The following is a 12,073-nucleotide window of genomic DNA, read 5'->3' as shown; positions in this document are numbered from 1 at the left end:
CCCAGAGCAGGAGGCCGAGCCTCACCATGTTGTCATTCAAGCGTCCTCACAGGAGGCTGACAAGAAGGAAGAGGAGCCTGCTGGGGGCTTCTGGGGACGGCTCATAGTCCCGAGTCCCCAGAGACAGACTCTCTGGAAGACAGAGTCTACCGGGGAGACAGAAGGGAGCCTAACTCAACAGATGAGGCAGGGTGCCAAGGACGAGGGACCAAATGGAGCTCCTGCTGATGAGGCCACCTGCACTGTCCATCATCCTGAGCCATAGGGCTCTTCCATCAACAGGTCTCAAACAGGTGGGTGACCCCCACCCAGAATCACGTGGGGGGGGGCTTCTTAAAAAGCCATGCCTGTATCCTACCCCTGACCTACTGAATTTAAACCTCCTGGAGATACAGCCCTTAAATCCGTATATCCAAAAAAATTTTGATAACAGCAGCCACGTTCGAGAACCAAGAGAGCATGACTGATCTCCTAACACGGACACTGGTGACTTGTGATCACATGGTCCCAGGATGCAGCACTTGGAGTGTCCCTCACCACCTTCCCTGCCAGCTCCATGGAAACCGCCCCGTCTGCAGAGCCGCATGACAGACACAACGGTGACTCACACATTACAATTTCTATCACTAACTTCCTGGCCTCCTGGCAGTTCCAGACAGGTGCAAACATTTATTTTCTCTAGGACATGGCTTGGGAAACATTTTCCGTCAAGGGCCAGGCAGTAAACATTTTTAGGGTTCGTGAACCATTTGGCCGCGATCATAGCCACTCAACTTTGTCATCATCGTGCAAACACAGCCATCCACAAGCTGCAAACACGTGAGCATGGCTATGTTCCAATAACACTTTATTTATGGACACTGAAATCTGAGTTTCGTATTTTTACAGGTCACAAATATTACTCTTCTTTTGATTTTTTTCAATCATTAAAAAAATGTAAAAACCATTCTTAGCTCATGGGTCGCACTGAATGAGGTTGGCTCCGGCCCCTGGGCCCTGGTTTGCCAAGTCCTGACCTAGGAGATTGAGAAGGGTGCACATCTGTCCCACAGGCCCTGCCCCCTCAAGGATGACTGGTAATCCCTGGCCTCTTCCCTTGGGCCGCGAGGCTGGGAAGTTATGGACCCAGGGCCACTTGTCATCAGAGCTCGTAGCTGACAGGGCCCAGCCCTAGCCACTGTTAGTGCAGAAAGCTCCTCCCCAAGCTGACTCACTGATGAGCTGACCAAGAAAGACCAGTGAGCCCCTGTAAAATGTTCTAGAAAAGCATCCCCAGTTCTCCGCCAGTCTCAGGGAAGCATTGATCAGCTTCAGCAAGCTGTGGCCAGTATGCCTTGGCCCCGGCCCCAGCATCTCACACTCCACCAGCATCACCAGTGGACCCCTTCCCTATGGACCCCACAACACTCCAAGCTGCATTCTGCCACGTGGAGGCTGGACAGCGTGAGGGCATCCATTTGTCTCCGGCTTCCCTCGTCCTGGGGACCAAGACTCAAAAGACAGCATGGCGGAGGTGGCCAGCACCCAGCCCCAGGCATGGGAGGAGCCCAGACATTACTGGGGGGCTGCTGCTTCCGGCCCGACACGGGGAAGGTGGTGTCCCATCTGGCTTGCGCCCACTGACCGCCCCTGGCCACCACCAGCACGGACCGGCTGGTAGGAACCACCGTCCTGGCGGGGCTCGCGGAGCCGGGGGCAGGGCTGCCCAGGGGGTCAGAAGCAACTTGAGACACAAAACAAAAAGCACCAGTGAAATGAAATGTCTGAGGTGGGCAGAACCCTGAAACAGCCAAAGAACCCACTCCTCGGGGCTTGACCTCCCCCCTGCCCGGCTCTGCACAGCTCCCATGTATTGTGTTGGCTTTGAGGAAGAAAGAACGCTGATGTTTATAAAATGCCCTACTGTGTGCTGGCTGCTGTGCAGGGATTGCTTTATCAGCCTTAATGCCCCTGTGGGAGATGCATCTCTCCTCCCATTCTGCAGAGTGGAAACTGAGGCTCAGAATGGCAACACTACTGAACCATCCACGGCCCCAGCAGGTGGTAACTGGCATAACAGCTCTTTCCGACCGAGGTCCCCTTTCTCTTTCTGCTAACGACAGCTATCACTTACTGAGAGCAAATATTATTATTATTATTATTATCCCCTTTTACAGATTTGGGAACTGAGGCACAGATGAAAGCATCATGCCCAAGACCACCCAGTGAACAAATAGTGCAGCTGGGATTCTGACCCAGGGCATCAGACCCGAAGACCCTATTCACACTCTCCTGACCGATATCCCCCCTCAACCTCATCCATCCTCTGTCCAGACCAGCAGTTCTCAACTGGGGCAATTCTGGCCCCTCAAGGACATTTGGCGATGTCTGGCGACATTTTTTGTTGTCGCAACCTGAGAATTTGCTAGATGCTACTGGCATCTATCCAGTGGGTAGAGACCAGGGATGCTGCTTGCCATCCTATAATGGACAAGACCCCCCCCTCCCAAACACACAGTTATTCATCCAATGTGTCAACCCCGCCCTAGGCCAGCTCTGTTCAATAGGAATCTTCCCTGAGCCACCAGCTTATTTTAGAAGTTTCTAGTAGCCACACTAAAAGGGGGGAAAGAAACAGATGAAATCAATTTCAACAGTATATTCTGTTTAACCTAGTGTATCCCTAATGTTACCATTTTAACACAGAGTCAATATAACATTGCTGATGAGATATTTTACATTCTTTCCTATTGTTGCTCCAAAGTCTCCAGAATGCAGGGTGTCTTTTACACTTAAGGCACATCTCTCTTCGAACTCGTTGCATTTCAAATGCTCGGGAGCCACACGTGGCTCACGCCTACCACGCCAGATGGTACAGACAGTCTCAGCAACACAGGAGTCTGAAAATGCCCTCCTCTGACTCTGAGCCTGTCTGCACGGTTCAGAACTTGTCTTTTCCTCCTCTGTGCACACAGACCGGGTGGTGGAGACAGAGGCAGGAAGACACTGAGAGGGGGTTTAGAACCATTTATGGCCCCTCATCCCTCCCACAGGGCCAAACTCTTCTCTCTTATTACTTGAGGCAGGCATCTGCAAACTTTTTCTATAAAGGGCCAGATAGTAACTATTTTTGGCTTTGTGGACCATACGGTCTCTGTCACAACACTCCCACTCCGCTGCTGCGGTGTGAGAGCAGCCACACACAATATGGATATGAATGGGCGGGACTGTATTCCAATAAAACTTTATTTACAAAAGTAGGCAGGGGGCCGAATTTGGACCACAGGAAGGAGTCTGCCCATTTCTGATGTAGGCACTTCTTCAGAAAGGACGTCCTTGTTCTCAAAGATTCTGAAAACCATACATGACTGCTTGTGTTAGCTCTGTGAGGCTCAGGCCCCTGGGAAAAAAACCACTTGTCCTCTAGTTCCAAACACCTGGAATCATTTTCATGATCGGCTAACATCTGGATCCAGGGGGCCCAGAGACGGGGCAGCTTACCGAATTCAGACCGCATGCCGGGGCAGATGGTCCTGAACACGTAATCTGTGGCCTCGTCGTCTTCCTTGTCTGAAGACGTGGACTCGGAACCCTGAGGGCTTCGCTTGCGCAGTTTGGGAAATACTTTGCCCTGAAAGAAGGTGTCCTATTGCACAGTCCTTGGGATACACCTGTCCCCACAATCTGCACAGCCTGAGGGTTTCAGTGGGGTGTGTATATGCCCACAAAGCCACTTAAGGATCCATGGGCAAGAATGACCACTCCTCCGGGTGCCTGGGTGGCTCAGTCGGTTAAGCATCTGACTCTTGATTTCAGCTCAAGTCATGATCTCAGGGTCGTGAGATCTGGCCCCAAGTCTTGGGTTGGGTGCGGAGCCTACTTGGGATTCTCCCTCTCCCCCACCCCTCCCCCACCCCGCTTGCACACGCACGCATGCACCTCTCTTTCAAAAAATAAAGAATGACCACTCCCCATAGCTGACCCCCACCCCAGCCTCCCTGGGTCCCCTGCGATCACTCACCTTTCCCCGCTGAGACCAGAGTGGAGGGTCCAGCTGCCCATGAGGGAGCAGCCCATTTTCCAGGCACGAGAGGAACTGCAGGAGGTGCCCTCCCTTGGGGAAGCGGAAGGGCGGCCTCTGGATCCCGTCCTGGCTGACCAGCACCACTGTCCCACCGCTGTCCACTGCCACCACGACCCAGCCAGAGGAGATCCAGCGGGAAGTCAGTATGAGGCATGGGTATGGGGCCCTCCCGGCATACACATCCCCCCAGGCATGTCAAACCAGACCCACAGACCTGCTCCAAGGCTCTGAGAAAGGCCTGGGCAGAAGGTCAGGGCCAGTTTTTAGCCCCCGCCAAGCCTCTTCCACCCCACCTGCCACGGTCACTGACCAGGAAGTAGAGGACATGATCCAGAAGACTATGTTTGGCCCCAATGAAGTCACCCCCCAAAGGAAATGATGCCCCTAAACATGTGATGTCCCTCTACACCCTCAATCACCCTCTACGAATCAGCCTGACCTATTTCTTCATGGAGGCTTGCAGACCTATCCCTTCTCAGGGCAGTAGTTGACTTGCTAGCACGTATTGAGCGCTTACTGTATATAGCACAGCATGTTAAAGGCAGTGTCTTACTGGAATACTCAAAATAGACCTATGAGGTATATCTCTTATTGTGTGTTTTACAAGTGATGAAACCAAGGCTCAGAGAGGCGATGTAATTTGCCCAGGGCTGCACAGTAGGGCCTGGATCTGAACCCAGATCTGTCTCACTAACTAAGCTTCATGTTTTGTGCCTTGGTGGGGCATGGTTCGCTTGCTTTCTACAGCAGGATGGCCTTTTGCTTGTTCTGAATGTGCCTTCTCTGAGCCTTAAAGGAGAACTCTAGTTATTAATCCCAGATCTTGAGAGCACAGGCTTTGGAATGATAAAGACCTGATTTCAAGTCCAAACTCAGGAGTTCCCGGGGTGTGTGACCTCGTGCCAATCTGTTTAGAGCCCTGCTTGGCACATCATAAGCGCTCAATAGGCGTGAGCAGCTAACACCATGGGTTTGGTGCTGAGCCCTTATCATATGTCACAGGATGTTCACAACAACGCCAGGAGTAGGTGCTGTTGTGATTCCGTTTTACAGATGGGGAAACTGAGGCTCAGCGAGAAGTCACTTGTTTGAGGCTGCACAGGTACTAAGGAGGTGGGGCCAGGCAGGGGAGCCAGGAGGAACACCCCAGCCCCGTGCTCCCCCATGGTCCCTACCTTGCTGATGGCAGTGCAGGTACACAATCTCCTCCAGGCAGATGGTCATGGCATAGTCCCATTAGACGCTGGAAGGGGAGGGATGGTTAGGTCCGCGGGATGCCTGCTCACCGATTCGTGGCAAAGGGCCCAGGAGGCCACGAAACCACACCCATGGGCTCCTGCACCCTTCTCACTAGGACCCACCTGTCTCCAACATCTGTATTCCAGGCTTCCCAGAATCCATCTCCCCTTCTTTGGTCCCAGCACCCCAGTTTTCTAAGGACCACTCCTCTCTTAACCCCAGTCCATGTGGCTGAGGCGGAGTCCACCCACCCTCTATGCCAGGATTCCAGGAATGGCCATCTGACCCCAGCCTGGCCGGTCAGCATTTTCCACTGTTCCAGCCAAGTGACTGGTTTAGGGATGGCCCTGCAACCCAAGCAGAAATAATGAGGCTTGGAGAGAGAGTTAAGATGGCAGAGGAGTAGGGGGTCCCCTTTTTCAGCCGGTCCCCTGAGTCGAGCTGGATAGGTACCAGACCAGCCTAAACACCCACGGAATCAGCCTGAGACGCAGGAAGATACATCTGGATCTCTACAAATGAACATCTCTAGCACTGAGTATTGAGGTACGAAGTGGGGGAGCCGTGAATCCCCGCACAGATATTGGAAGATAAACAGAAGGGGGAGGGAGCCACCGTGCTCGGGCACCGGGAAGCAGGAGCCACCTGCACGGGGGAGCGGGCGGGCTCCCGGACTGGCACCCGCAAGAGAGCAGACTGAGACCGTAAGCCTGGGAACGCGCCTGACCAGAGTGAAAATCAACACTCCGGAGCGCTCACTGGAACCGGACTGATACCGGGAGCTTGGGAGTGTGCGCGCATCCAAACTGAAAACCAGAGCTCTGGAGTGCACACTCAAACTAGGCTGAAACCAACAGTTTGGGGAGTGCGCGTGCGTGACCAGACTGAAAACCGGTGCTCCGGAGCACCCCGAACCACACTGAAACAGAGAGCTCGGGAGCGCACGCGGGAACCGGGGCGGCTGGCGGTGTTCGAAGCACAAAGGATAGGGACTTGCCAGCCCTGGAAGCGAGGACTGGGAGAGTGGCTGTGGGGCGCACAACCCGGGACACTTCAGGGTTTTTAGCAGCACCAACAGAAACAGAGTTAAAGTGGCCAGGAGAGTTCAGTGGAGAGCGGACTGCGATCTCTCTGTTCTGAGACAGAGGCTAGGATTCAGCCACTGCTGCTCTGACTCTCAGAAGAGTCACAGAAAACCATCAGGGAAAGCTGCCAGAGAACAAAAGCCCGGAATTACCAGCTCACATTGTGCCCATCCCCATCCCCCCTCGCAGGGGACGGGGCAACTCTACCCAAACAGGGGTGCCTGAGTATCAGCGCGGCAGGCCCCTCCCCCAGAAGGCAGGCTGAAAAATCAAGAAGCCCACATTCCTAAGGTCCCTATAAAACAAAAGCACGCTGCCTGGGTCCTGGTCAATAATTTGGGCTCTGGGCATCCCGGCTACCTCTCCTCATCAGAATGACGAGAAGGAGAAATACCCCCCAGCAAAGAAAAGACCATGAGTCTGTGGCCTCTGCCACAGAACTGATATTTATGGATATAACCAAATTGTGAGAAATGGAGTTCAGAGTAACAATGGTCAAGATGATGTGTAGACTTGAAGAAAATATTAACGAGAATATAGAATCTCTAAGGGCGGAAATGAGAGCGAATCTGGCAGAAATTAAAAATGCTATGAATCAAATGCAGTCTAAACTAGAGGCTCTGACGGCTAGGGTGAATGAGGCAGAAGAAGGAATTAGTGAAATGGAGGATGGGATGGTAGAAGGGAAAGTTAAAATGAAACTTGGCTCAAAAAAATCCAATCTCAAGAATGTAGGTTACGGGAGATTACTGACTCAATGAAACGTTCCAATGTCAGAATCATCAGCATCCCCGAAGGGGTGGAAAAAGAGAGAGGTCTAGAAGAGATATTTGAACAAATTGTAGCTGAAAACTTCCCTAATCTAGCAAAGGAAACAAGCATTCGTGTTCAAGAGGCAGAGAGGACCCGTCCCAAATTCAACCACGACAAACCTACGCCACGCCCGTCATGTCATAGTGCATTTCGTAACTATTAGATCGAAGGATGCAGTATTGAAAGCGGCCAGGGCAAAGAAATTTCTCACATACAAAGGCAAAAATATCAGGATTACGTCAGACTTGTCTACACAGACCTGGAATGAGAGAAAGGGTTGGGGGGGCATTTTTAAAGCTCTTTCAGAGAAAAACATGCAGCCAAGGATCCTTTATCCAGCAAGGCTGTCATTCAGAATTGATGGACAGATAAGGACCTTCCAGAATCGCCAGACACTGACCAATTTCATAACCACGAAACCAGCCCTACAGGAGATATTAAGGGGGGTTCTATAAAAGTAAAAAGGCCCAAGAGTGATACAGAACAGAAAGCTACAATCTATAGAAACAAAGACTTTACAGGCAACATGACCTCATTAAAATCATATTTCTCAGTAATCATTCTCAATGTGAATGGCCTAAATGCTCCCATAAAATGCCACAGGGTTGCAGATTGGATAAAAAGACATGACCCATCCATTTGCTGTCTACAAGAGACTCATTTTGAACCTAAAGATACATCCAGACTGAAAGTGAAGGGATGGAAAACCATTTTTCATGCCAGTGGACCTCAAAAGAAAGCTGGGGTAGCAATTCTCAGATCAGACAGATTGGATTTTACTAAAGACTGTAGTTAGAGACACAGTAGGACACTATATTATTCTTAAAGGATGTATCCAACAAGTGGATATGACAATTATAAATGTCTATACCCCCAACAGGGGAGCAGCAAGATACACAAGCCAACTCTTAACCAGAATAAAGAGACATATAGATAAAAATATGTTAATAGTAGGGGACCTCAACACTCTGCTCACAGACAGATCACCTAAGCAGAAAATCAACAAAGAAACAAGGCTTTGAATGAGATACTAGACCAGATGGACCTCATAGATATATATATAGAACACTACACCCCAGAACAAAAGAATACTCATTCTTTTCGAATGCACATGGAACTTTCTCCAGAATAGACCATATACTGGGTCACAAAACAGGTCTCAACCGATACCAAAAGACTGAAATTATTCCCTGCATATTCTCAGACCACATGCTTTGAAATTGGAACTCAATCAAAAGGAAAAATTTGGAAGAAACTCAAATACTTGGAAACTAAGAACCATCCTGCTCAAGAATGATTCGATAAACCAGGAAATCAAAAATCAATTTAAACAATTTATGGAGAATAACAAAAATGAAAACACAATGGTCCAAAACCTACGGGACACTGCAAAGGCAGCCCTAAGGGGGAAATACATAGCCATCCCGGCCTCACTCAAAAGAATAGAAAAATCCAAAATGCAGTTTTTATATTCTGACCTCAAGAAGCTGGAACAGGAACAGAAGAACAGGCCTAACCCATGCACGAGAAAGTAGTTCAAGATTAGAGCAGAGATCAATGAATTAGAAACAAAGAGCACAGTAGTTCAGATCAACAGAATTAGAAGCTGGTTCTTTGAAAGAATAAATAAGATCAATAAGCCACTGGCAAGACTTATTCAAAAGAATAGAGAAAGGACCCAAATTAATAAAATTATGAATGAAAAGGGAGAGGTCACAACTAACACCAATGAAACAGGAAGGATCATTAGAAACTTTTATCAACAGCTTTATGCCAATAAATTAAACAACCTGGCAGAAATGGATGCCTTCCTGGAAACCTATAAACTACCAAAACTGAAACTGGAAGAAATTGATTTTTTAAACAGACCAATTAATTATAAGAGATTGAAGCAGTGATCAAAAACCTCCCGAAAAACAAGACTCCAGGGCCTGATGGATTCCCCAGGGAATTCTACCAAACATTCAAAGAAGAAATAATACCTATTCTCCTGAAGCTGTTTCAAAAAACTAGATACAGAAGGAAAACTAGCAAACTCATTCTATGAGGCCAGTATTACTTTGCCTGATCCCCAAACCAGGCAAAGACCCCCTCAAAAAGGAGAATTACAGACCGATTTCCCTGATGAATATGGACGCCAAAATTCTCAACAAGATCCTAGCTAATAGGATCCAACAGTACATTAAAAGGATTATCCATCATGACCAAGTGGGATTCATCCCTGGGATGCAAGGGTGGTTCAACATTCGCAAATCGATCAGTGTAACAGATCATATCAACAAGAGTCAAGAACCATACGATCCTCTCAATAGATGCAGAAAAAGCATTTGACAAAATACAGCATCGTTTCCTGATTAAAACACTTCAGAGTGTAGGGATAGAGGGTACATTCCTCAATTTCATAAAAACCATCTATGAAAAGCCTACAGCAAATATCATTCGCAATGGGGAAAAGCTGGAAGCCTTTCCCTTAAGATCAGGAACACGACAAGGATGCCCACTCTCGCTACTATTATTCAACATAGTACTAGAAGTCTTTGCAACAGCAATCAGACAACAAAAAGGGATCAAAGATATCCAAATCGGCAAAGAAGAAGTCAAACTGTCTCTCTTCGCAGATGACATGATACTCTATATATGGAAAACCCAAAAGAATTCACCCCCAAACTACTAGAAGTTATAGAGCAATTCAGTAATGTGGTGGGATACAAAATCAATGCTCAGAAACCAGTTGCATTTCTATACACGAACAACGAGACTGAAGAAAGAGAAATCAGGGACTCCATTCCACTTACGATAGCACCAAAAACCATACATTATCTCGGAATTAACTTAACCAGAGAAGTAAAGGATCTGTATTCTAGAAACTACAAATCACTCTTGAAAGACATTGAAGAAGACACAAAAAGATGGAAAAACATTCCATGCTCATGGATCGGAAGAATTAACATAGTTAAAATGTCTATGCTACCCAGAACAATCTACACTTTCAATGCCATCCTGATCAAAATACCAATGACATTTTACAAAGAACTGGAACAAACAGCCCTTAAATTTGTGTGGAACCAGAAAAGGCCCAGAATCGCCAAGGAACTGTTGAAAAGGAAAAACAAAGCTGGGGGAATCACAAGGCCAGATTTCGAGCTGTACTACAAAGCTGTGATCACAAAGACAATATGGTACTGGCACAAAAACAGACACATAGACCAATGGAACAGAATAGAGAACCCAGAAATGGACCCTCGGCTCTTTGGGCAACTAATCTTTGACAGAGCAGGAAAAAACATCCAGTGGAAAAAAGACAGTCTCTTCAATAAATGGTGCTGGGAAAATTGGACAGCTACAGGCAAAAGAATGAAACTTGACCACTCTCTCACACCATACAAAAAGATAAACTCCAAATGGATGAAAGACCTCGATGTGAGACAGGATTCCATCAAAATCCTAGAGGGGAACATAGGTAGCAACCTGTAGGACATCGGCCACAGCAACATTTTTCATGATACATCTCCAAAGGCAAGAGAAACAAAAGAAAAAATGAACTTGTGGGGCTTCATCAAGATAAAAAGCTTCTGCACAGCCAAGGAAACAGTCAAAAAAACTAAGAGGCAGCCCACGGAATGGGAGAAGATATTTGCAAATGACACTACAGATAAAAGACTGGTACCCAAGATCTACAAAGAACTGCTCAAACTCAATACACGAGAAACAAATAAACAAATCAAAAAATGGGCAGAAGATATGAACAGACACTTTTCCAATGAAGACATACAAATGGCTAACAGACACATGAAAAAATGTTCAAAATCATTAGCCATCAGAGAAATTCAAATCAAAACCACACTGAGATAGCACCTTCCGCCAGTTGGAATGGCAATAATTGACAAGGCAGGAAACAACAATCGTTGGAGAGGATGTGGAGAAAGGGGATCCCTCCTACGTTGTTGGTGGGAATGCAAGTTGGTACAGCCACTCTGGAAAACAGTGTGGAGGTCCCTCAAAAAGTTAAAAATTGAGCTACCCTATGACCCAGCCATTGCACTACTGGGTATTTACCCCAAAGATACAGACGTAGTGAAGAGAAGGGCCATTAAGCACCCCAATGTTCATAGCAGCAGTGTCCACAATAGCTAAATCGTGGAAGGAGCCAAGATGCCCTTCAACAGATGACTGGATTAAGAAGTTGTGGTCCATATATACAATGGAATATTACTCAGCCATTAAAAAGAACGATTTCTCAACATTTGCTACAATATGGATTGGACTGGAGGAGATAATGCTAAGCGAAATAAGTCAAGCAGAGAAAGATAATTATCATATGGTTTCACTCATTTATGGAACATAAGAAATAGGAAGATTGGTAGGAAAAGAAGGGGAAGAAGAAAGGGGGGGGAAAAAGAAGGGGGAATGAACCATGAGAGACTATGGACTCTGGGAAGCAAACTGAGGACTTCAGAGGGGAGGGGGGTCCGGGAATGGGATAGACTGGTGATGGGTAGTAAGGAGGGCACGTATTGCATGGTGCACTGGGTGTTATTCGCAAGTAATGAATCATGGAACTTTACATCGAAAACTAGGGATGTACTGTATGGTGACTAACATAATAAAAAAAATAAAATAAAAAAATGGATAGCCAAAAAGAAAAAATTAAAAGTAATTTGAAAATAAAAAACAAGATTAAATTTTAGTTTCAACATAATCAATACAAATGAGTTGAACTAATCAATTAAAACACAGACATCAATTTGGAATAAAAATTTAAAAAAATAAATTTCTTTATATTAATTATATTAATTCATTATTACTTAAACTGATTAAAACCACATTTTACATATATTCTAGGCAATAATATATATACATGCATGTATATACA

General features: G+C 47.0%; 1 protein-coding gene across 1 annotated transcript in view; it reads right to left on the bottom strand.

Annotated features, from left to right (window-relative positions):
• SGSM1 (small G protein signaling modulator 1) overlaps positions 1-12,073 on the bottom strand; it is a 63,923-nt gene that overhangs the window by 32,128 nt on the left and 19,722 nt on the right. Inside the window, 3 exon segments of the mRNA XM_057306096.1 lie at positions 3,481-3,610; positions 4,001-4,164; positions 5,239-5,306. Of these exon segments, the coding sequence (XP_057162079.1) occupies positions 3,481-3,610; positions 4,001-4,164; positions 5,239-5,287 (343 nt within the window). The 5' untranslated portion in view covers positions 5,288-5,306.

The sequence above is a fragment of the Ursus arctos genome, unplaced genomic scaffold, assembly GCF_023065955.2.
Source record: "Ursus arctos isolate Adak ecotype North America unplaced genomic scaffold, UrsArc2.0 scaffold_34, whole genome shotgun sequence".
Classification (NCBI taxonomy): domain Eukaryota; kingdom Metazoa; phylum Chordata; class Mammalia; order Carnivora; family Ursidae; genus Ursus; species Ursus arctos.
The sequence above is the reverse complement of the archived record's forward strand: the minus strand, read 5'-3'. Positions and strand labels throughout refer to the sequence as shown.